This window comes from Manis javanica, chromosome 15 (genome assembly GCF_040802235.1).
Source record: "Manis javanica isolate MJ-LG chromosome 15, MJ_LKY, whole genome shotgun sequence".
Lineage (NCBI taxonomy): Eukaryota > Metazoa > Chordata > Mammalia > Pholidota > Manidae > Manis > Manis javanica.
In genome coordinates, this window is record NC_133170.1 from 24374909 (window position 1) to 24401610 (window position 26702).

General features: G+C 41.5%; 1 protein-coding gene and 2 pseudogenes across 4 annotated transcripts in view; 2 read left to right on the forward strand and 1 right to left on the reverse strand.

Moving 5' to 3' along the window:
• The first annotated feature begins 994 nt into the window (after window positions 1-994).
• Window positions 995-5604, forward strand: LOC118970604 (dystonin pseudogene; annotated as a pseudogene).
• A 366-nt stretch (window positions 5605-5970) lies between these two features.
• On the forward strand, window positions 5971-11256 carry LOC140846377 (microtubule-actin cross-linking factor 1, isoforms 6/7-like; annotated as a pseudogene).
• Window positions 11257-13003: 1747 nt separating this feature from the next.
• The window catches only part of GDF3 (growth differentiation factor 3), a 47549-nt gene continuing 33850 nt past the window's right edge, over window positions 13004-26702 (reverse strand). For all 4 annotated transcript variants that reach the window (XM_037008760.2, XM_073222977.1, XM_073222979.1 and 1 more), the window contains 2 exons: window positions 17964-18421; window positions 13004-13983 (listed from right to left, as the gene is read on the reverse strand). In XM_037008760.2, the coding sequence (XP_036864655.1) occupies window positions 13154-13983; window positions 17964-18228 (1095 nt within the window). In that variant the 5' untranslated portion in view covers window positions 18229-18421 and the 3' untranslated portion in view covers window positions 13004-13153. The remainder of the gene's footprint in view (window positions 13984-17963; window positions 18422-26702) is intronic.

The window sequence follows — 26702 nt, forward strand, 5'->3', positions numbered from 1 at the left end:
CTCTGCTACTTCTATAGTTTTTCTTCTTCCTTCCTAATTACAGCCCTTTACTAGAATTTGTGCCTCATATGTAACATTACCAAGTACCATAATTCTTCCAAGTGATAAAAATACCCCAAGACAAGTGCTGGGCATAGAAGCCAAGGGGCATAAATCTGCAAAGAAGTGGAAAGCTAACATTTTCAAAGAACATTACTTCTCTCTCACCAGCTTTACATCTCCCTGTATGGCCCTGGAAGATGGCTGGTTAGCCAGAGATGGGTAAGATTCCTCATAGGAGGAACAACCTAAGACAGGCATAGTCGCAGGGGGGCCATCAGGTAAGAAAATGGGAACCAACAGAGGTGAGGCTTAGAACTTCACCCCCCCAGTGCTGAGAGAAATCTTCCACACCTGTGGATGTTTTGTTGCCCTTGTCTAACTTGGATTAATACCTAGTCTATAGGCACAAACCTGATCATACACTTGCCTTCTTACAGTTCTAAATCATGCTTTCTATCTTTATCTTGCATCTACCTATGATAGAATAAATATTATGAGGGGATAAAATGTACCCATTGCATTAAAAATATAGATGATGATACCTGCCTAGCTAACTGTAGTAGTGAGTGACCTCTATTTCACCCTGAGCTGATAGACTCCATAGTCACTGCTACATGCTGCATGTTCCTGTGGTCACATGCATTACTTAGAAACCGCTTTGCATAGAAACATAAAACATAAAAGAGTACATGTTGCTAGGAAAAGTTTCGGTCAAGGAACAGAAAAAGATCACCTGTCTAACACTTGACCAACCATGAATAGATTAGAAAGAAGAAGAAATAAAAAAGCTTGCCTATACCTATTAATCAACTGCCTATACCAATTAATCAACAGAACAATAAAAAATAATCATATACTTGTGCAAAATGGTATAAATAAAGCTGTCATCGGCACTTTGTTCAGAGACCACTTCCATCTGACTGTGTCCTGTCTCTCCATGCACTGACTCCATCTCATCCTTTTAGGCTCCACACACACCCCCACCCCACTGGAGCTGGACTCCAGCAAGAATGACCTGCAGGAAATAATATTTTCCTTGGATCCTGCTGAAACAGAGGATTCTGTTGGCAAATTAAAGTCTCTGCAGAAGGAGATGTACAAACCCTTTGGGATGGTAGAAGTGCTAAACAACACAGCCAATAGCTTGCTCAGTGTCTGTGAGATTGATAAAGAGGTTGTTACGGATGAGAATAAGTCACTGATCCAAAAGGTAGACATGGTCACTGAACAACTTCACAGTAAGAAACTCTCTCTTGAGAACATGCCCCAGAAGTTTAAGGAATTTCAAGAAGTTTCCAGAGAAGCTCAAAGGCAGCTTCAGTATGCAAAGGAACAGCTGGAGGCCCATAATTCCCTAGGACCCCAGGCCTACAGTAATAAATACCTGACCACACTGCAGACTCAGCAGAAGTCACTTCAGACCTTGAAGCATCAGGTCGATTTGGCCAAAGGACTTGCACAGGACCTCATGGTGGAAGCCTCAGACTCAAAGGGAACCTCTGATGTTCTCTTACAAGCTGAAACCTTAGCTCAAGAGCAGAGTGCCCTAAGCCATCAGGTTGCTGACAAGTGTTCCTTTTTAGAAACCAAGCTTCAGGGCATTGGGCATTTCCAGAATACCATATGAGAAATGTTTTCTCAGTCTGCAGAGTTTGATGATGAACTGGATGGCATGGCCCCAGTGGGGAGAGATACAGAAACTCTGCAGAAGCAAAGGGAGGCTATTAAAGCCTTTCTGAAGAAACCGGAGAACCTCATAGTGAACAACAGCAATGCCAATAAAACCTGCAAGATGATGCTAGCCATGGAAGAAGCCTTGCCTGACCTTGTTGGAATCAAAAGGGACTTGGAGGCTTTAAGCAAACAATGCAACAAGTTACTGGACCAAGCCCAAGCCTGAGAAGAACATGTTGAAGAGACAATTGTCTAGAAGAATTCTACAGCAAATTGAAGGAATTTTCTGCTCTGCTTCAGAAGGCTGAAGAACATGAAGAGTCTCAAAGTCCTGTTGGTATGGAAACAGAGACAATTAACCAGCAGCTTACTGTGTTCAAGGTATTCCAAAAAGAAGAGACGGAGCCCTTGCAGGTTAAACAGCAAGATGTCAACTGGCTAGGTCAAGGCCTTATTCAGAGTTCTGCTAAAAACACCAGCACCCAGGCTTTGCAGCATGACCTGGACGAAGTCAATGCATGGTGGAAGACTCTCAATAAGAATGTGGCTCAGTGAGCAGCGCAGCTGCAGGAGGCCTTGCTGCACTGTGGAAGGTTCCAGGATGCCCTGGAGTCCCTGCTCAGCTGGATGGTGGACTCTGAGGAGCTCATGGCCAATCAGAAGCCCCCATCAGCCGAGTTCAAAGTGGTGAAGGCCCAGATACAGGAGAAAAAGCTTCTCCAAAGATTGTTGGATAACTGCAAATCTACTGTGGAGGTAATCAAACAAGAAGGAGAAAAAATTGCTGCAACAGGAGAACCGGCAGATAAAGTGAAGATTTTGAAACAGCTGAGTCTCTTGGATAGCAGATGGGAGGCACTGCTTAATAAAGCTGAGATATGGAATTGTCAGTTGGAAGGTATCTCCATGGTAGCACAGCAATTTCATGAAATCATAGAACCACTGAATGAGTGGCTTACAACCAGAGAAAAGAGGCTGGCAAATTCTGAGCCCATCGGAACCCAAGCACCTAAACTTGAGGAACAGATGGCCCAGCACAAAGCCTTAGAAGATGGTATCAACCCATCACAATAAACATTTACATCAGGCTGTTAGCATTGGCCAGTCCTTAAAGATTTTGAGCTCCAGGGAGGATAAAGATATGGTGCAGAATAAATTAGACTCCTCTCAAGTGTGGTACATTGAGATTCAAGAGAAAAGTCACAGCAGGTCTGAGCTTCTCCAGCAGGCCTTATGTAATGCTAAGATTTTTGACGAAGATGAAGTTGAACTGATAAACTGGCTGAACAAAGTGCATGACAAACTGAGCAAACTCTCAGTCCAGGATTACAGCACTGAGGGACTGTGGAGCCGCAGCCCGAACTTTGGGTTCTACAAGAGGACATCCTATTCAGGAAACAAAATGTAGATCGGGCCTTACTAAATGGTTTAGAACTACTTAAACAAACAACTGGTGATGAAGTTTTAATCATTCAACATAAATTGGAAGCCATTAAAGCAAGGTATAAAGACATTACTAAGCTGAGCACAGATGTCGCCAAGACCCTGGACCATGAGCTGCAGCTGGCATAGCGGCTGCACTCCACACGTGAGGAGCTCTGTACCTGGCTGGACAAAGTGCAGGTGGAACTGCTTTCATATGAAATTCAGGTCCTGCAGGGAGAAGCGGCAAGCCAAGCCCAAGCAAGACAACAAGAGCTGAAGAAGGAAGCCCGGAGCAACAAAGCCTTACTGAATGCCCTTAATGAAGTGACCAGTGCTTTACTAGAACTGGTGCCCTGGAGGGCCAGGGAAGGGCTTGAGAAAATGGTGGCCGAGGACAATGACCACTACCATCTGACGAGAGACACCATGATTCAGAAGGTGGAGGAGATCGACGCTGCCCTTCTGAGGTCACAGCAGTTCCATGACAAGATCGACCAGGTCTGGGAGAGCCTCGAATGCATCATGGAGCTTTTGAGGCAGCTGCCTTCTATCTCTGCTGAGGGTGAGAAGATTAAGGAACAGATCCGCGAAAATAAGAACATGTCAGTAGACATGGAGAACCTACAACCATTGTATGAAACTCTTAAACAGAGAGGAGAGGAAATGATTGCTTGCTCTGGGGGCACTGACAAAGACGTATCTGCCAAAGCTGTTCAGTATAAGCTTGAAAGAATGGCTTTCTTTTGGGAGAACATAACACACGCTGGTGGAAGAAGGAAGCCAAACTACTGGATATAATGGAATTAGCAGAGAGTTCTGGTGTGATCACCTGTCGCTGGTGCTTACCACTAAAGATGCACAAGATTTCATCTGGGATCTGGAGGATCCTGGCATTAATCACTCAGTGATAAAACAACAGCAAGAAGCAGCAGAGTCCAAGAGGGAAGAAATAGATGGGCTGCAGGAAGAGCTGGATATAGTTATCAACCTGGGTTATGAACTCATTGCTGCATGTGGGGAACCAGATAAACCCATTGTCAAGAAGAGTATAGATGAGTTACATTCAGCATGGGATTCTCTAAATAAAGACTGGGTGGACAAACTCAAGGAGGCAATGCAGGCTGCTGTTCAGTACCAGGATGGCCTGCAGGCAATATTTGAGTGGGTGGATATTGCAGGTGGTAAATTAGCTTCAATGTCTCCAATTGGAACAGAACTTGACTTTGTTGTCAAGCAGCAGATTGAAGAGCTAAAGAACAAAGTGTCCTTCTATATCCCTCTTTAAAAAAAAAAGTAATTTAAGTCAGAGGCCTACCAACAACAGATAGAAATGGAAAGACTGAACCACCAAACAGAGCTTCTGCTGAAGAAAGTAGCAGAAGAGAGTGACAAACGCACTATTCAAGACTCATTAATGGAACTGAAATCAGTATGGGATAGTCTGAATGAGAGAATTATCAATCAACAGCATAAGCTGGGGAGTGCTCTGTTAGCACTGGGGAAGTTCCAGCACACTCTCCATGAACTGTTGGCCTTGCTGACTCACACTGAGGGCATGCTGAGTGAACAGAAACCTGTAGAAGGAGACCCTAAAGCCATCGCAATTGAACTTGCCAAGCACCATGTGCTTCAAAATGATGTATTAGCCCATCAGTCCACTGTCGAAGCTGTTAACAAAGCAGTAAATGATCTAATTGAATCAAGTGCAGGTGAAGAAGCAAACAACCTTCAGAACAAGCTGGAGGTTTTGAATCAACACTGGCAAAATGTTTTGGAAAAAACAGCAAAGGAAGCAGCAGCTGGATGGTGGCTTGTGCCAGGCCAAAAGCTTCCATGGTGAAATTGAGGGGTTGCAACAGTGGCTGACTGACACAGAGCATCATCTGTTAGCATCCAAGCCTCTGGGAGGTATGCCAGAAACAGCCAGGGAGCAGCTGATGCCCACATGGAAAACTGTGCTGCCTTTGATGTTAAAGAAGAACCATACAGAAGCCTGATGCAGAAACACCAGCAGATGCTTCCAAGATGCCCCAAATCTGCAGAGACAAATATTGACCAAGACATAAATAACTTAAAAGAAAAATGGGAATCTGTGGAAACTAAACTCAATGAAAGAAAAACTGAACTGGAAGAGGCCCTCAACTTGGCATTGGAGTTCCACAATTCTCTCCAAGACTTTACCAACTGGCTTACCCAGGCTGAACAGACCCTGAATGTAGCTTCTCAGCCAAGTCTTATCTTGGACACAGTCTTATTTGAAATGATGAACATAAGATCTTCTCAAGTAAAGTAAATTCTCACCATGATCAGATAATAGAGCTGGACAAAACTGGAACCCACCTGAAGTATTTCAGTCAGAAACAAGATGTTGTCCTAATTAAAAATCTACTGATCACTGACTCTCAAGATGGCAGCATAAGTAGAGCAGTGGAAATCTCCTCCCAAAACCATATATATTTTTGAAAATACAACAAATACAACTATTCCTAAAAGAGAGACCAGAAGACAGAGGACAACAGCCAGACTACATCCACACCTGCAAGAACCCAGCACCTTGTGAAGGGGGTAAGATACAAGCCGCGGCCCGGCAGGACCTGAGCACCCCTCACCCTAGCTCCCAGTAGGAGGAGAGGAGTCAGAGCAGGGAGGGAGAGGGAGCCCAGGATTGCTAAATAGCCAGCCCTAGCCATCCGCACCGGAGTGCAGACACACAGTGCGTGGTGTGCTGGATACTAGGGAAACAGGACAGTAAGACCTGAGAGCGGGTCCCCACAGCCGGTGCCCCTGGGACAAAGAAAAGCGAGTGCCCTTTGAAAATCTTGAAGGGACATGGACCCCACACATGAACAGAAGCACCCTGGCGCAATCAGCCCAGTAACTGGAAATCCCGGGGAACTCCAGGCGCCCCAACCCCTTGGGCAGTGCAGCTCGGAGGCCCCTCACAGTGATAAACAACCTCCCACCCGTTCCTCCTCCAGCGCAACCCCACCATAGAGGCAGTGGCCACGCCCACAGCAACCAGGAAGAGCTTCTTCCACAGCGGCCAGGCAAGAATCAAACACACTGTCTGCATGCAGCTGCCCAGCACAAGCCGCTAGGGGTCGCTCTTCTCCCAGGAGAGGAAGGCCACAAACCAGCAAGAAGGGACATTCTCCCAGCCGACACATGCACCAAGTCCCCACAACTACCTCTATCACCATGAAAAGGCAGAAGAATTTGATACAGACCAGACTAACCCAGACATTCTCCCCTGAGAAGGAATCTGGGGAGATAGACCTAACCAATCTCCCTGAAAAAGAATTCAAAATGAAGGTCATAAACATGCTGACGGAGCTGCAGAAAAATATACAAGAGCTAAGGGCTGAAGTCTGGAGGGAGATTACAGAAATGAAACAATCTCTGGAAGAACTTAAATTCAGACTGGATGAGGTGCAAGAGGCCATTAATGTAATAGAAATCAGAGAATAGGAATGCAGAGAAGCTGACACAGAGAGAGGTAAAAGGATCTCCAGGAATGAAACAATATTAAGAGAATTGTGTGACCAATCCAAATGGAAAAATATCTGCATTATAGGGGTACAAGAAGAAGAAGAGAGAGAAAAATGGATAGAAAGTGTATTTGAAGAAATAATTGCTGAAAACTTCCTCAAACTGGGGGAGGAAATAATTAATCAGACCACGGAAGTACACAGAACTCCCAAAAGAAGGGACCCAAGGAGGACAACACCAAGACACATAATAATTAAAATGGCAAAGATCAAGGTCAAGGACAGAGTTTTAAAGGCAGCTAGAGAGAGGAAAAATGTGACCTTCAAAGGAAAACCCATCAGGCTATCATCAGACTTCTCAACAGAAACCTTACAGGCCAGAAGAGAATGGCATGATATATTTAATGCAATGAAACAGAAGGGCCTTGAACCAAGAATACTGTATCCAGCACGATTATCATTTAAATATGAAGGAGGGATTAAACAATTCCCAGACAAGCAAAAGTTGAGGTAATTTGCCTCACACAAACCACCTCTACAGGGTATTTTAGGCGGACTGCTGTAGATGGGAGCACTCCTAAGACTAAATAGATGTCACCAGAGAAAATAAAATCACAGCAAAGAAAGCAAACCAACCAAATATTAACTAAAGACAAAAAATAAAATCAACTACCCACAAAAGCAGTTAAAGGAAACACAAAAGAGCCTAAAAAACCCTAAAGACTCCACTCCAAAACTACTAAAACTGACATCAGAATACAGCAAAGTTGCAGGATACAAAATTAATACACTGAAATCTGTGGCTTTCCTATACACTAACAATGAACCAATAGAAAGAGAAATCAGGAAAACAATTCCATTCACAATTGCATCAAAAAGAATAAAATACCTAGGAATAAACCTAACCAAAGAAGTGAAAGACCTATACCCTGAAAACTATAAGACACTCTTAGGAGAAATTAAAGAGGACACTAAAAATGGAAACTCATCCCATGCTCTTGGCTAGGAAGAATTAATATCGTCAAAATGGCCATCCTGCCCAAAGCAATATACAGATTTGATGCAATCCCTATCAAATTACCAACAATATTCTTCAATGAACTGGAACAAATAGTTCAAAAATTCATATGGAACCACCAAACACCCCGAATAGCCAAAGCAATCATGAGAAGGAAGAATAAAGTGGGGGACATCTTGCTCCGCAATTTCAAGCTCTACCACAAAGCCATAGTAATCAAGACAATTTGGTACTGGCACAAGAACAGAGCCACAGACCAGTGGAACAGATTAGAGACTCCAGACATTAACCCAAACATATATGGTCAATTAATATATGATAAAGGAGCCATGGACATACAATGGGGAAATGACAGTCTCTTCAACAGATGGTGCTGGCAAAACTGGACAGCTACATGTAAGAGAATGAAACTGGGTCACTGTCTAACCCCATACACAAAAGTAAACTCCAAATGGATCAAAGACCCGAATGTAAGACATGAAACCATAAAACTCTTAGAAAAAAACATAGGCAAAAGTCTCTTGGACATAAACATTAGTGACTTCTTCATGAACATATCTCCCTGGGCAAGGGAAACAAAAGCAAAAATGAACAAGTGGGACTATATCAAGCTGAAAAGCTTCTGTACAGCAAAGGACACCATCAATACAACAAAAAGGTACCCTACAGTATGGGAGAATATATTCATAAATGACAGATCCGATAAAGGGTTGACATCCAAAATATATAAAGAGCTCACGCACCTCAACAAACAAAAAGCAAATCATCCAATTAAAAAATGAGCAGAGAAGCTGAACAGACAGTTCACCAAAGAAGAAATTCAGATGGCCAACAGACACATGAAAAGATACTCCACGTGGCTAGTCATCAGAGACATGCAAATTAACACCACAATGAGATATCACTTCACACCAGTAAGGATGGCTACCATCCAAAAGACAAACAACAACAAATGTTGGTGAGGTTGTGGAGAAAGGGGAACCCTCCTACACTGCTGGTGGGAATGTAACTTAGTTCAACCATTGTGGAAAGCAGTATGGAGGTTCCTCAAAATGCTCAAAATGGACATACCATTTGACCCAGGAATTCCACTTTTAGGAATTTACCCTAAGAATGCAGCACTCCAGTTTGAAAAAGACAGATGCACCCCTATGTTTATCACAGCACTATTTACAATAGCCAAGAAATGGAAGCAACCTACGTGTCCATCAGTAGATGAATGGATAAAGAAGATGTGGTACATATACACAATGGAATATTATTCAGCCTTAAGAAGAAAACAAATCCTACCATTTGCAACAACATGGATGGAGCTAGAGGGTATTATGCTCAGTGAAATAAGCCAGGTGGAGAAAGACAGATACCAAATGATTTCACTCATATGTATAAGAACAAAGAAAAACTAAAGGAAGACAACAGCAGCAGACTCACAGAACCCAAGAATGGATTAACAGTTACCAAAGGGAAAGGGACTGGGGAGAATGGGAGGATAGGGAGGGATAAGGGCAGGGAAAAAGAAAGGGGACATTACGATTAGCATGTGTAACGTGGGGTGGGGGGGCACAGGGAGGGCTGTGCAACACAGAGAAGACAAGTAGTGATTATACAGCATCTTACTACACTGATGGACAGTGACTGTAATGGGGTTTCTAGGGGGGACCTGGTAAAGGTGGGACCCTAGTATACATAATGTTCTTCATGTAATTGTAGATTAATGATAACAACAACAACAAAAATCTACTGATCAGTGTATAAAGTTGATGGGAAAAAATGGTTCAACGATTGGTAGAAAGAGGAAGATCCTTGGATGATGCAAGAAAGAGGCCCAAGCAGTTCCATGAAGCTTGGAGTAAACTTATGGAGTAGCTGGAAGAGTCAGAAAACTCTTTGGATTCTGAACTGGAAATCACCAATGATCCAGACAAAATAAAAACACAACTTGCACAGCACAAGGAGTTTTAAAAATCACTGGGAGCCAAGCATTCTGTCTATGACACCACCAACAGAACTGGATGTTCTCTGAAAGAGAAAACCTCCCTGGCTGATGACAGCCTGAAACTGGATGACATGCTGAGTGAACTCAGAGAGAAATGAGACACCATCTGTGGAAAATCTGTGGAAAGACAAAACAAGTTGGAAGAAGCCCTGTTATTCTCTGGACAATTCACAGATGCCCTACAGGCCCTCAATGACTGGTTGTATAGAGTTGAACCCCAACTGGCAGAAGACCAGCCTGTCCATGGAGACATTAGTTTAGTGATTAATAAGGTCAAAAAATCACAAGGTCTTCCAAAAAGTGCTGGAGAAGAGGGCCAGCAGCATGCAGGCCCTGGAGCGCTCAGCCTGAGAGCTCACAGAAGGCAGCCGAGACGACTCCTCCTGGGTCAAGGTCCAGATGCAGGAGTTAAGCACACGCTGGGACACCGTGTGCACACCTTCTGTATCAAAGCAAACATGGCTGGAGGCGGCTCTGTGTCAGGTGGAAGAGTTTAGCTACGTGGTGTACCCCCTGCTGGAGTGGCTATCAGACGCAGAGGAGACACTCCTTTTCCATGACGTTCTCCCAGAGGATGAGGATGGTCTTCGGACTCTCATTGATCAGCATAAAGAATTCATGAAGAAACTGGAAGAAAAACAAGCAGAACTAAATAAAGCTACCAGCATGGGAAACTCTCTGCTGGCCCTCTGCCCCCCTGACTGCAGCATCACCTTTAAGCACTGGATAACACTCATCTGGGGCAGGTTTGAGGAGGTGCAGGCGTGCGCCCAGCAGTATCAGCAGAGGTTAGTTGGCGCCCTGGCTGGGATCCTCACTATGCAGGAACTGTTGGAAGCTCTGCTGGTGTGGCTGCAATGGGCCAAAACCACATTGAGTGATAAGGATAAGGAAGTCATCCCCAGGAAACTGAGGAGGTGAAAGCCCTCATTGCAGAGCACCAGACCTTCATGGAGAAATGACCAGAGAACAACCCGATGTGGATAAAGTTACCAAGCCCTATAAGAGGAGAGCAGCTGATCCCTCTTCATTACAGTCCTATATTCCGGCCTCAGATAAGGGACAAGCAGGAAATAAGCAGTGGTCAATTTCTTTAAAATAAATATGGTTAAGCAAGAAAAAGAAAAAGAAAAAAGAAACAAAATTCAGCCAAGTTGTTTCTGCCACCTTGGAGCCTATAGAGGGCTACTGGGAACAGGACTTCTGAACCAGAAAGTACATCTGGAAGGCTGTGGTCCAAGGCCGTTGTTGCTGGCTATGAGCAGGGTCTCTGGAACCAGAGGGAACCCACAGCTCTTCTTAAAACTGAAGGTGTTTACGCTCAGATGAAACTGACTTCTATGTAGGCAATAAATGTACAGAGCAAAGAAGAGCACAGTGACTCCTAGTGGCAAGCCAAACAAAACTGGATTCTGAACTGGAAATCACCAATGGAGTGATTTCCTGGAGTAAACCTGGAGTAAACTGGAGTAAACCTGGAGAAATGTAACTTGTACCCATGGAAGTGCAGCCTAGTTCCTGACAAATTCTGAAGCAACCTTCCTACTAACACCATTGAGCATAGAATCTGTGTGATGCTGTACCTTCAAGGATTTAAAATTATTGAAAAGTAAACAAATAGCAGTGTGTATTTGTTAAAAAAAAAAAAAAAGGAAGAAGAAACAAACACAATTTAGGCCTGACCTGACTTGGGGATGTATCGTTTTATGACAAACTACCCAGGAGCGGAATCTGTGCCTTTCTTTCTGCCTTCCAAGGCATTCAATAAATGTCAAATTGAACTGAAATGTCAAATTAAATCAATGGTGAAATTTCAAACCAAACCGGCTTACGAGTGAGTGGATGGGCCTGCTGTTAAATAAGACCACGAGGCCTGAAATGCTCTGCAGCCGCTGTGTAGCCACACACGCACAATTTATGTGTGTTTCGGAAAAGGAAGTCCTCATCCTCCCCTGTGACTTTGTGCCCAAACCAGAGCACGCAACTTGACTTATAGGCACATTTGTAGACTGATCCCACAGACGTTTAACATTCTAACAGAGAAAAAGGACAATGTGGGTCTGAAAACCATAAGGCCAGGAATGCATGTTCCTCTCTGGCCTTGGGAATAATGACCTCAGGAGATAGTGTGATTGACTCAGGAATGAACAAGACCATTACTAGCAGAAGGAAGTAGCCACTATCCTTTTAATAATTAAAAAAATAATAGTATGAATGTATTAAACACAGACACCAAGTTGAGGTCTGGTTGTTAGACTAAGGAAACCTACCAGTAACCATCCAGTTCAATTCAGGAGTTTTAGCAATGCTGCCCCAGGAACTGTGATCAGTTTGGATGTTGAAACACACCGGCAATTCCAGTAAAAAGTCCAGGGAACTCAAAGTTTAAGGTATGAAAGGCTGTGAGAAGAAGATAGATCATCATCAGGCAGGTGTCAGGAGATCAGGATCATTAAAGTCAATATTGTACTGAGTAAACAGGAGCAAAGTCAGGCCCTTGACAAAGCAGGACTCTCCAAAGTGGGGGAAATAAAATATTAGAACTTCTATCCTTGTACAGTGAGATGAGGAAAGAAAGTGTCAGAACTTCTCTTTGTATTTACATTATAGAAAAGTAAAACTCTAATATGGGCTTTTTCAAATGTGTACAATATAGAATATAGTAGCCCATATCTATAATTTGTGAATTAAATATTCACATACTGGGGTATATGCTAATTTTTTTAACTTGTACATATTCAAATATGCTAGATTTTAAACTCTATGATAAAAGCGACCATCTATCTTGAAATCCCAGGACCTAGTACAGTAGGTATACAATAGGCGATAAGTAACAGCTCCCGAGGGCAGGGGGCAGCCTGGAGGACTGGCTGCACATACGGTGGGGCCCATGGCCGCAGCCGTCCAGCCAACCTCAAGTGCATGTGACTGCGCCTGCTGGAACCAGGGGGCCCTACAAACAGTGCTGGGTACACCCGGGCAGTGCAACTATTCCCCAGGAAGAGAGTGATGTGTTTTTGGACCTGACACAAACTCTGGAATACATATAAATGTGGTGTGATGTCCTGGCCTTCTATACAACTGACCTTAGCATATGAGGTCTGCCAGGGAAGGTTGGTGACTTTAGCAAAATTTGTTATTCAGCATCTCTAAATCTCAGCTTCTTTATCTATGAAGTCTAAATAACAATGTCTATCTCAAAGAACAGTGAAATGATGTATAATAGTAACACACAGAATGATGCCTGCCCAGACAGGCCATCAATAAATGTCAGTTTCCTTCTCTCCAGCATCTAATATACTGTCCTGTACATAACGACTAAGATCATTAGGGTTGTATGTGTAGGGGCTGGGGAGAGGTGTAAAATTAGGGACATCATTAATCATGATGGATGTTGCAGGAAGACATAAACAAAAGTATATTGATATTTCAGGCGCAAGAAGTCATAAGCCAGTTAGGTAGTTTTATTAGAGTTACCTGAAGAATACTCCTGTTTCTTTTTCTGACAGCCTACCCACACCCACATTCATCAACTACCATGTCTTCATAATGTCGTAAAATGACATTGTCATTGTTGTCCTGATAGAGCATGGAAATTGGGGACAGCTTGATGGGGATACAGACAGCCTGGGGGATCTCTGGGTCAACTGCTTGCATTAGCGCTTGCATGAAAGCATAATTGGAGCTGTTGAGGGAGGTGGTCAGTGAGAAAGGACACTCTCCATGGCAATAATTTGCCATGAACCCCCTGGGAGCAATGATCCACTTGTGCCAGCCCAGGTCCTGGAAGCTGATGAAGAGCTGATGACGATGGCAGAGGTTCTTGCAAGGGGCCTGAGGGGCGGGGATGGCTGCCCTCCTTTTTCGGGAGGAAGGGCCGCACTGCTCAGGGCTGAGAGTCACCAACAGCAGGGAAGCATGGAGGGAGCGCCGCAGTCTGGCACAGGTGTCCTTGAGCTGAGAGTCCACCCCGGGGTCTCTGTCGCCTTTGACCCGTATCTCCAGGAACAAACCCGAGTTCTTCTGGGGGTTGTCGTTCCAGTCCTTAGCCACATGCAGCAAGTTGAAGTGAAGGACGCCTTGAGGCCATGGTACGGTCTGCAGTACAAACACTTTACCTGGCTTAGGGAAGGACCTGCCCCACCCAGGAGGCTCCCGAACCAGGGACAGAGCCAGCTCCAGGTCTGGTCCCGGGTTATAGTAAGTGCTGGGCCCCAAGTCCAGGCCCAGCTGGGCCATTGTTAACTGCTCCTTATCTTTAGTAGTTGACAGGTTAAAGTAGAGGAGCTTCTCCAGGCAACAGGAGGCTTGGGAGGGTTGCTTGGAGTAAAGAAAGACACCTACATGGTAACAGAGAGACATGAGACGCACCATATTTTGTTTCATATCCACCTATATGATAAAAATATCAGATGTTATATGTACATCCACATATACAAATAAGGGCAGGAAATCATCACTTCTGCTCAAACCATATGGTTTAAAGAAACCCTCCTTCAAGGCCAGAGGTTCTTAGCTTCACATCTACAGGTTCCCAAGGGGTCCTGGATGGAACTTAGAAGGTGCCTGAACTTGGATGGGAAAAAGAATTACATTGGCTTCAAGAGACCTGCCAAAGGGGCCCCTGGCACAAAAATGTTTAAGAACATCCTAGGCTGTCGGGTGTTGCTGGCCAAAATCTAACCACTTTGATTGACTTCAAAATACACTCTCTCCCCCAGCCAGCTCCAGCCTTCCAGAAACCCCTATGTCTTATCCTTAGGTAATGCCTTATCCAAAGCCCATGGTTGTCAGTATCAACAATTTCTAGTCTGGTATCTCTGAGTAATTCGTCTCACTGAATACTGAGGTGCACTTTCCCCACATGGACCCCCTTCTCTGTACTTTTTGAAGTGTAGATGAGCTCTCACTGTTTTCAGAGCCAACTTTTCTACCTGGACTTTCAAACCTCACCTATTCCTCTGAGGAAAAGGCACAATAGACTTTAGTGGGTTTTTGTTTTCTTTTGTTCTGTTTTTTGGCACCTTCAAGTTTTCCCTCCCTGGGAATAACTTCTTTGGCCTAGAGCTATCATTGTTTGGTGGGGTAGCGCCACCCTAATTAGGGGTAGAAGGTCATCCAGCCTGTGGATAAACTATAACAGAACCGGAATGTTATAACCACACTACCATAATGCCTCTTAATTCCCAAGTCTCATTTAAAAAAATGACAGCATTTAAAAAGCGTTTAGCATCTCTCCTTTTCATTGGCCATCTTTTAAAAAGATCAGTCTGTGTTTGCTGTCTCTGCTCCTTACTTAATATTCTTCTGTTATTTCCCAGCTCTTAGCCTCCAGTTCCACAGAAACATTTTTCTTCAGGTTGGCTGTGAAGCACAAGGCTGTTTTCACAGAACTTAACCCTCTCAACCTCTAGGAAAAGTTCGTCTTTCCAGGTTAAGGCTCTAATTCTAATTCACTGGTCTCCCTTTTTACTCATATCACTAATCACTAGGCATGAAAGAAAACCCAAAAGCCCACATGGAAAAGAAATGGACAGATTTGAGAGCATGAACATGAAAAACTTCCATCTGGTAAAGGTATCATTAACAAGATTAAAAACACAAAGAACCAAGAATACTTAAAATATGCGTGGTGAGTTAAAACTCATAATTATAGCAAGCTCTTCCAAATGATTAAGAGGCCTTAAAAAAACCAGTATGAAAACAGAAGAATCCACAGTAGGAAAATGGTCAGCATGCACAAATAGACAATCTTGAAAAATAAAAATGAATGAATCATTAACCATTTGCAAATGCATTCCACCTCATTAAAGCAATAAAAATTAAAACAATGAGATCATGTTTTGCTACTAGATTAACAAAAATTAAGAACTAAAACAGCGTTGTTACCCAGTGGCCATCCAGCAGCACAGATAAGCAAATTGTCATGTAGTAATAGTATGAAAGACTACACAGCATGGATAAAGCTCACCAGGGTAATGTTGAGCCAAAGAAGCCAGACACAAAAAAGGATACCTTCCACATTTCCATTTATACGAAATTCAAACAGAGGCAAAAGTAATATGTGATGTCAGATGTCAGATCAGAGAAGTAGAGGAGCTGTGATTAGCCAGAGTGGGGCAGGAAGGGTCCTCTGGGGTCTAGTCATGTTCTTTATGCTGCTAATTCTGTAAACATTCAATGAGCTCTTCTCTATGATTTATGTGCTTTTCTGATTGTATGTTATACTTCAATAAGTTTTTATTTCTAAGGAGACTGCTGTCAAGTTTTGGAGAAGGGAGGCTTCTCATTTACTCACAGTTTGGTTTAAATTTTGGAGGACATTTGCTATATAAATGTGCCTACTTTTAATCCAACAATCCCCTTCTAAGAATTTACCCTAGGGAAATAATAGAAAAAAAGTGCACACACAAAAATGGATGTAAAGCATCTTACTACGCAGATGGACAGTGACTGTGAAGGGGTATGTGGGGGGGACTTGGGTAAGGGGGGAGCCTAGTTAACATAATGTCTTTTATGTAATTGTAGACTAATGGTACCAAAATTTTTTTAAAAAATGGATGTAATGCTGACTTATTTATATTGTGACCATGGCATCAACAGAAAATTGGGCCTGTAAATCACAGCATGTCTATTCAATGGAATATCATGAAACCATTAAAATGAGGTCAACGTGAATTTTTGTTCTGAATTGTACAAGATGTTCATAATACTGGAAGATAGCGTAGTATGGTTCCATTTATAAAAAATATTACAAGTTTCTACTATGCATATGCAAAGACAAGAAGTCTGAAAGCATACACATCAACTATTAATGGTGGTTTTCTCTGGGGTAAGGGCTAGGGAGGGACAGTGGTGAGATTACATCCTTTTCCTGTATCATTTGACAGGACTATGATCACCACAAAAATCAAAGTTTTTTCCACGGGGGAGGAAGGGAAGTATACTCAGCTGTTTTCTACACTTTTCATGAAAATCCTTCAAACTAGCTCCCCTTACCTCTTAACCTTCCAGGAATTTTCCCAGAACTCCCACCCCCAGGCCCTTGAGCCTCTAACAGGATACTTAATCCCAGGTATGAATGCCCTCTGTCTCTCTGTCTCTCTGTCTCTCTCCCTCCTACAAACTCTTAAAGGGCATACTTTATCTTTAATCTCTGTATTCTCATGGTCTTACACAGTTCCCAGAACACAAAGTATCCAATAAATGCTTCTTGGACAAATAAATATTTAAATCTCATCTCCGGTTGCTGTAAAACTAACCAACCAGAGTTCTCAATTCCTCATCTGAACCACCTGCGGGATATAAAGAAATGTAGATCGCAACACCCATCTCGAACTTTGAATAAGAATTGGGTAGGAGAGTGGGGGTCAGGAACTGGGCTGGAGAATCAACTCTTAACAGACCTGGGTAATTTTGGTCGGGGGTCAATTTGGCAAATTATTTAATGATACTCTGATCCTTATATAAAGGGTATGACAATGGCATTGTAGGATCTCCCCAAGGGTAGAATCTCCCCAAGGGAGGACGCCACCCTAATTCACTCACAGAAGACGTCTCTTGATGCAACAAGCAAGAGGATTTTATTCAAGAACTAGCTTAGTATGTATAATTAACTGACTGAGGCTAGCTGACTAAAGGTCACCACTGCTGGTGTTCATGATGGATTAACTTGTTTTTCAAGGCCTCACCCAGTTCCAGTTTTTCTTTCACAGTCATATACTCAGAAAAATAGCTTCTAGGCTCCTAAGATGGCTACACTTATGCTAACCTATTTCTATTTTTACTTAATGTTAGATTCTACAGCATATAGTATTGCTGTATATTCACAGATCTAGAATAGCCTTTCACACCCAACAAAAGTAGTGGGAATGTGTGAAGGGAAGCAAAACTCATGGGCAAAGCAGAACTAAAAATTGTCACCCCCTGCTCGGCAAGGACACCAGGATACAAATTGTGGGCTAAAGAGTGGGAGACTGAACCGTAATTCCACCCTCACCCCTCCCACCTAAACTGCAGCACAAAGCTGTTGACTCAGCAAAAAAATACTTTTGAGTCCTGAGTCTGTTCACGTTCTAGTTTAGTATCTTGACTAGGTTACAGGTTATCTACTGTCTGAGCTTTAATTTCCTTATTGTTAAAAAGCCGATAAGAATACCTGCCTTCTGGGTCTCAGGCTGTGCTTGGGATTAAGTGAGATAAACTATGCAAAATACGAGGACAAAGCCTTCTACAACCCTCGTGATTACTTCACTTTATTTCATTTCTTCACCCCACCCACTGCCAGATTGTCCTCTAGGAAACCCTACAGTTTCCTTACCTTGATCTGGGAGAAGTCGGAGTACATTCCCACGGACACCCAGATCCTTTACGTAGCATGAGTCTTGGGATTCCCCAGCGGCTGCTGCTGCCTCTCGATACTGGAAAATTTTCCTCATGATATAAGGCACAGGTTGGAACTTCTGGGGTGAAGGCACCTTGTCCAAACCCAGAAACTGGATGAAGACAGAGTCCTGGAACTGGAATGTCTGGCCCCAAGCCAGGATTAACAGGCCCAGAGCCAAGACTGGCAGGGAGGGAATCATGGCCTCTGAGCTGCCCCAGTCTGGCTAGGCAGGCTGCAGGGAGCTCTAGCTCCTGACTGCCCAGCAATTCCAATGCGGCTAATTTATCTGATGTGAGATAATCAGGTGTGAATTGCTCTCTTCCCAGCTCCTCAAAGGCAATTGGATGTGAAAGACACAGACTTTTTTTTCTTTTCCCTTGCTCTCTCCTCTTCTAGAAAAAAGGTTCACAAAACATGTTTACCAATGCATAGACCTAACTACAAAAATCTGAGGTTTGTCAGCAGTAGACTAAGTGGAAGGGTGACATGCATTTATTTACTTAACAAAGATTCATTAGGCATCTATGTTCAAGACTCTGGGACAGGTGTTTGGAACATAGTAATGAGTGATTCAAAGTCTGGTCATTCATAGTCTAATTAGACAAATACATAGGTAGACTTCTATTAGACTGTATCCACAGCTTTGTGGGCAACCCCTCCCAAGGAAACTGATCTACACTCCCCATCTACTTTCAGCTCTAAAAGGGACTGAATTTTGTTCACTCACTTTGTTCTTCCGGGTGACAAGACAAGTCAGACTGACTTTTAAAGGTTCCTTTACTTATTAGCTATATGACATTGAGCAAGTCACTTAACCTTCCTAAGTCTTTGTTTTGTCAACCGAAAATAAAAACCGACCTAATCTGCCATAGCATCTGATTAAGTGATGTGTTTAAAGTGATCTGCACAACGCCTGCCGTATGGTAGGCACACACAGACAGTGTTCACAGAGGACCTAGCTGCGAAGTTTACGTAGACATTTTTCAGCAAGACAATCAGGCATTCAAGGTTGGAGGAAGTCCGTGTGGAAAAGCACAGAAGTTTTGAGAAGATTAAGTGTGGCAGCATGTACCAATTTCTGTGTTTTTGTTTCATTTTACTAAACTACAAGATTTTCAAATGTTATTGAAGAATTAACCTGTTTGTTGCCAAAAGAGTTTTCATGCTTTTATGAGAAGAGGAACTTTATCATTTTATTACACTATTTTATCCCACGTATTATAAGAACTTGTTTCCCCTAAAGGAATAATGCAATGTTGTATCTAATATATAATAGTTTCCCATAATTGATGGGATAAAAATCTAAACTCTTTAGCATGGCATTTAAGTACGTTTCAGGCCTAGCACTCACATCCCTAGAGAGCTCCCTTCCTACCACCCACCATCATCAGTGTTAGTGCTCCAGTGTATTGACCTAACTGTAGTTCACCTATGAGCTCATTTCTTCTGAGAGCCTTTGCACACACCAAGTTCAAAGGTCACTTCTACTGCAAAAAACTTCCTTGACTCACCAAATTAGATTTAGATGTTTCTTCTTTCTCCCACTGACCCTTCCAGGGGCACACATGATAGCACTTAACACAGTGCCTTTCACCCAGCTGTGCCTGTCTCTCCCAGAGCATACGCTTCTTGGGGACCGGAATCTTGTCTTTTCATCTAAGGCCCTCCATCCCCCAGGAAAGTGTCTGGCAGGTAGTAGACATTCAATAAATGTCTGTGTGATATAGACATGAATGAAGGAATTGGTGCTGTTTCCAGAGTTCTCACTCTCCTAGATAGCAAGTTTTCCCTGTTCCCTTGTCTCCTATCTCCTCCTGCTTGCATCCTGATTAACACTTTTAATCTACAATCTCTGCCTGTTTTCAACAATGAGTAGTGGGTTGTACTTGATTTCTTTATTTAACTTGCATGACCTAAAGTCAGAGCTCAGACTACCTGGTTTAAATCCAGGTTCTACGACTCATTAGTTGTGTGATCATGGGCAAGTCACTCATCTGTGAAGAAAGACTAAACATTCTTTCTAAAGTGCTCAGGGAACCTGATGAGACAATGCATGTGCAATGCTCAGGACAATATCTGCCAGATGGTAAGCATTTGATAGACTAAATTTGTATATCAGGACCCAGAAAATGTAGGCCATTCCAGGGTCTGGCTCCATGTCGCAAACCTAAACCTAAGTCAGTCTGTGCTTACAGGAAACACCTATTAAGGAAACCTACCATACACCAGCCACAATCCTCCCGCTCAGCTTTAGCTCATTTTACCCTAGAAAATCGGAGCTGCCAATCTTATAAGGACATCTCCCACTTAGTCAATCATGCCTTGTTTCTGAGTTGCCTCTCCTAATGCTCTATAAAACTCATTCTTGCCCCAGATTCCTTTGGAATAGTGTCCGACTGCTTGTGAGGCCCTGTACTCCCCCAACACATGGATTGTATTCCCCTTTCATAAAGGACATCAAATTCATTACTGAATTGTTTTAGTTTTATTATTTGACACACTCAAAAGTTAGCTGGTATAATTATTGTTATCATTGTTATCATTAGTATTTATTAAAGGGGAGCTTGATTTGATGTAGGGAAAGAAAGAATTGAGGGTGTGTAGTCACTAATAGAGCAAAAAAGCACCAAATCAAGAGTAGGAGGATCTGAGTTCATCCCAGCTCCTTCAGCGACCATGAAATCATGGGCAATTCACTCAGTGTCAGCATTTTATGATACATACCCAGGGCATGGACATTTTGTAAATAGAAGGATTTGAATGATCTGAGATGTCATAAAGGGTTAACCTATTTGCCCTCACTTTCTTTACCTAAGCACACAATGTTGAATTTGATCATCTTTAAGAGTTCTACAAACAAAAGATTGTAATTCTGGACTCAGCCCAAATAGAAAATCAGAAATGAGGCAATATGGCTAAATAGCATAGAACTAGTTCTGTTGTCATGGACTTAGATTAAAATCATACCCCCTGTCACCCACTGGCTGTAGGGTCCTGAGCAAACTGTTTCTCTGACCTTTGGTTTTCTAGTCAATAAAATGAGAGCGGTATCACTCCAGCAGCATTATTGTGATCATAAGCATGAAAAATATTCAACATCACTAGTCAAAAAAAAAAGAGAAAGAAAAAAGGCAAATTAAAGCAATAAAATGTCTTTGTCTATCCAACTGGCAAGATGGAAAAAAAACAATAGCCTGGTAGGTGAGGAAGGAAGTATTATCATAAACAGGGCAGATCTGAGGTATTCATTAATTTAGCTGGAGGAAAATGTTGCATTTTTTATTAAAAGTTATTAAACAACCCATGTCCTTCTTTTATAAGGCATGTAGAGGGGTCATATTCATAAGAGACAGAAAACAGAACAGCAGTTGCCGGGGTCTAAAGGTGGAGAGGCTGGGAAATGGCAAGTTACTGTTCCATGAATTCAGAGTTTCTGTTTTGCAAGATGAAAATAGTTCTGGAGATGGTGGCGATGGTAGCACAACTGAATGTACTTAATGCTATAGAACTGTGCTAGGAATAATTAAGATGATAAATTATACATAACTTGCATTTTAGCACAATTTTAAGAAATAAATTTTTAAAATATCCATGTCCTTTAATTAGCAATTCCAATTCTAGATCATTGTTCTGAGCCACTAGAATGTAAGCTACACATGTGCAGGAAAAGGATGAGCAATTGGTAAATATTTGTGAGTGAATCAAACAATTGAAAGTGGTCAAAGAATAAAAATTTACTCATTTTACTATTATTTTTTATTTATTTTATTTTGGTATGATTAATATTCAATTACATGAGCAACCTGTGGTTACTAGATTCCCCCCATTATCAAGTTCCCAACACAAACCCCATTACAGTCACTGTCCATCAGTGTAGTAAGATGCTATAGAGTCACTACTTGTCTTCTGTGTGCTATATACTGCCTTCCCCGTGCCCACCCTCTATACATTATGTATACTAATCATAATGCCCCTTTTTCCCCTTATCCCTCCCTTCCCACCATCCTCCTCAGTCCCTTTCTCTTTGGTAACTGTTAGTCCATTCTTGGGTTCTGTGAGTCTGCTGCTGTTTTGTTCCTTCAGTTTTTCCTTTGTTCTTATACTCCACAGATAAGTGAAATCATTTGGTACTTGTCTTTCTCTGCCTGCCTTATTCACTGAGCATAACACCCTCTAGGTCCATCCATGTTGTTGCAAATGGTAGAATTTGTTTTCTTCTTATGGCTGAATAATATTCCATTGTGCATATGTACCACATCTTTATCCATTCATCTACTGATGGACACGTAGGTTGCTTCCATTTCTTGGCTATTGTAAATAGTGCTGTGATAAACATAGGGGTGCATCTGTTTTTTCAAACTGGGCTGCTGCATTCTTAGGGCAAATTCCTAAGAGTGGAATTCCTGGGACAAATGGTATTTCTATTTTCAGTTTTTTAAGGAACCTATCTGCTTTCCACAATGGTTGAACTAATTTATATTCCCACCAGCAGTGTAGGAGTGTTCCCCTTTCTCCACATCCTCGCCAACATTTGTTGTTGTTTGTCTTTTGGATGGTGGCGGTCCTTACTGGTGTGAGATGATATCACAATGTGGTTTTGATTTGCATTTTTCTGATGATTAGCGATGTGGAGCATCTTTTCATGTGCCTGTTGGCCATCTGAATTTCTTCTTTGGAGAAGTGTCTGTTCAGATCCTCTGCCCATTTTTTAACTGGATTATTTACTTTTTATTTGTTGAGATATGTGAACACTTTGTATATTTTGGATGTCAACCCCTTATTGGATATCTCATTTATTAATATATTCTCCCATACTGTAGGATGCTTTTTTGTTCTACTGATGGTGTCCTTTGCTGTACAGAAGCTTTTTAGTTTGATATAGTCCCATTTGTTCATTTTTGCTTTTGTTTCCCTTGCCTGGGGTGATATGTTCATGAAAAAGTTGCTCATGTATATATTCAAGAGAGTTTTGCCTATGTTTGCTTCTGAGAGTTTTATGCTTTCACATCTTACATTAAGGTCTTTGATCCATTTTGAGTTTGCTTTTGTGTATGAGGTTAGACAATAATCTGGTTTCATTCTCTTACATGTAGCTGTCCATTTTTGCCAGCACCATTGTATATTCATGGCTCCTTTATCGTTTATTACTTGACCATATATGTTTGGGGTAATATATGGACTCTCTATTGTGTTCCATTGGTCTATGGGTCTGTTCTTTTGCCAATACCAAATTGTCTTGATTACTGTGGCTTTGTAGTAGAGTTTGAAGTTGGGAAGCGAGATCCCCCCTGCTTTATTCTTCCTTCTCAGGATAGCTTAGGCTATTCAGGGTTTTTTGTGGTTCCATATGAATTTTAGAACTATTTGTTCCAGTTCATTGAAGAATGCTGTTGGCATTTTGATAGGGATTGCATTGAATCTGTAGATTGCTTTAGGCAGGATGGACATTTTGACAGTATTAATTCTTCCTAGCCAAGAGCATGGGATGAATTTCCATTTATTCATGTCCTCTTTAATTTCTCTTAAGAGTGTCTTGTAGTATTCAGAGTATAGGTCTTTCACTTCCTTGGTTAGGTTTATTCCTAGGTATTTTATTCTTTTTGATGCAATTGTGAATGGATTGTTTTCCTGATTTCTCTTTCTGCTAGTTCATCATTAGTGTATAAGAGTGCAACAGATTTCTGTGTATTAATTTTGTATCCTCAACACTACTGAATTCAGATATTAGTTCTAGTAGTTTTGGAGTGGATTTTTTAGGGTTTTTTACAATATCATGTCATCTGCAAACAGTGACAGCTTGAATTCTTCCTTACCAGTCTGGATGCCTTTTATTTCTTTGTGCTGTTCTAGGAATTTTGGAGTGGAGTCTTTAGAGTTTTTTACAATATCGTGTCATCTGCAAACAGTGACAGTTTGACTTCTTCCTTACCAATCTGGATGCCTTTTATTTCTCTGTGTTGTCTAATTGCTGTGGCTAGGACAGTAATTCCAGAGGAAAAGCTTTCAACTTCTCACTGTTAAGCATGATGTTGGCTGTGGGTTTGTCATATATGGCTTTTATTATGTTGAGGTGCTTACCCTCTATACCCATTTTGTTGAGTTTTTATCATGAACGGATGTTGAATTTTGTCAAATGCTTTTTCAGCATCTATGGAAATGATCATGTGGTTTTTGTCCTTCTTTTTGTTGATGTGGTGAATGATGTTGATGGATTTTCAAATGTTGTACATTCCTTGCATCCCTGGGATGAATCACACTTGATCATGATGTATGATCATCTTGATGTATTTTTTAATTCAGCTTACTAATATTTTGTTGAGTATTTTTGCATCTATGTTCACCTGGGATATTGGTCTGTAGTTTTCTTTTTTTTGTGGTGTCTTTGCCTGGTTTTGGTATTAGAGTGATGGTGGCCTTGTAGAATGAGTTTGGAGGTATTCCCTCCTCTTCTACTTTTTGAAAAACTTTAAGGAGAGTTAGTATTATGTCTTCTCTATATGTTTGATAAAATTCAGTGGTAAATCCATCTGGTCTGGATGTTTTGTTCTTGGGTAGTGTTTTGATTACTGATTCAATTTCATTGCTGATAATTGGTCTGTTTAGACTTTCTGTTTCTTCCTGGGTCAGTCTTGGAAGGTTGTATTTTTCTAAAAAGTTGTCCATTTCTTCTAGGTTATCCAGTTTGTTAACATATAGATTTTCATAGTATTCTTTAATAATTCTTTGTGTTTCTGTGGCATCTGTAGTGATTTTTCCTTTCTCATTTCTGATTCTGTTTATGTGTGCTCTTTTTTTCTTAAGTCTGGCTAGAAGCTTATCTATTTTGTTAATTTTCTCCAAGAACCAGCTCTTGGTTTCATTGATTTTTTTTCTATTACTTTATTCTTCTCAATTTTATTTATTTCTTCTCTGATCTTTATTATGTCTCTCCTTCTGCTGATTTTGGGCCTCATTTATTCTTCTTTTTCCAATTTCAATAATTGTGACTTTAGACTATTCATTTGGGATTGTTCTTCCTTCGTTAAATAGTCCTGGATTGCTATATACTTTCCTCTTAGAACTGCCTTTGCTGCATCCCACAGAAGTTGGGGCATTGTGCTGTTGTTTTCATTTGGCTCCATATACTGCTTGATCTCTGTTTTAATTTGGTCATTGATCCATTGATTATTTAGGATCATGTTGTTAAGCTTCTATGTGTTAAAGAGCTTTTTTGTTTTCTCTGTACAATTTATTTCTAGTTTTACACCTTTGTGATCTGAGAAGTTGGTTAGAACAATTTCAATCTTTTTGAATTTACTGAGGCTTGTTTTGTGGCCTACTATGTGATCTATTCTAGGAAATGTTCCATGTGCACTTGAGAAGAATGTGTATCCTGCTGCTTTTGGGTATAGAGTTCTGTAGCTATCTGTTAGATCCATATATTCTAGTGTGTTGTTCAGTGCCTCTGTGTCCTTACTTATTTTCTGTCTGGTGGATCTGTCCATCGATGTGAGTGGTGTGTTGAAGTCTCCTAAAATGAATGCATTGCATTCTATTTCCTCCTTTAGTTCTGTTAGTATCTGTTTCACATATGTCACTGCTCCTGTGTTGGGTGCATAGATATTTATAATGGTTATATCCTCTTGTTGGATTGACCCCTTTATCATTACATAATGTCCTTCTCTGTCTCTTGTGATTTTTCTTGTTTTGAAGTCTATTTTGTCTGATACAAGTACTGTAATACCTGCTTTTTTCTCCCTATTAGTTGCATGAAATATCTTTTTCCATCCCTTCACTTTTAGTCTGTGTATGTCTTTGGGTTTGAACTGAATCTCTTGTAGGCAGCATACAGAAGGGTCTTGTATGCATTCAGCCCATTTACGTTTAGGGTGATTATCAATAGATATGTACTTAACTGCCATTGTAGGCTTTGAATTCATGGTTACCAAAGGTTCAAGGGTAGCTTCTTTGCTATCTAACCATCTAACTTAACTCACTTTTTATGCTATTATAAACACAGTTTGATGATTCTTTATTTCTCTCCCTTCTTTTTTCTTCATCCTCCACTCTTTATATGCTAGGTGTTTTATTCTGTACTCCTTATGCTTCCCTTGACTGATTTTGTGGATAGCTGATTTTATTTTGCACTTACTTAGTATTTGATTGGTCTACTTTCTTTGCTGTGGTTTTATTTTCTCTGGTGACAGCTATTTAGCCTTAGGAGGGCTCCCATCTAAAGAAGTCCCTTTAAAATACACTGTAGAGATGGTTTGTGGGAGGTAAATTCCCTCAACTTTTGCTTATCTGGGAATTGTTTAATCCCACCTTCAAATTTAAATGATAATCTTCCTGGATACAGTATTCTTGGTTTGAGGCCCTTCTGCTTCATTGCATTGAATATATCATGCCATTGCCTTCTGGCCTATAAGGTTTCTGCTGAGAAGTCTGATGATAGACTGATGGGTTTTCCTTTATAAGTGATCTTTTTTCTCTCTTTGGCTGCTTTTAATACTCTGTCCTTGATCTTTGCCATTTTAATCATTGTATGTCCTGATATTGTCCTCCCTGGGTCTCAGGTGTTGGGAGATCTGTGGACTTCCATGGTCTGAGAAACTATTTCCTTCCCCAGTTTGGGGAAGTTTTCAGCAATTATTTCTTCAAAGACACTTTCTATCCCTTTCTCTCTCTCTTCTT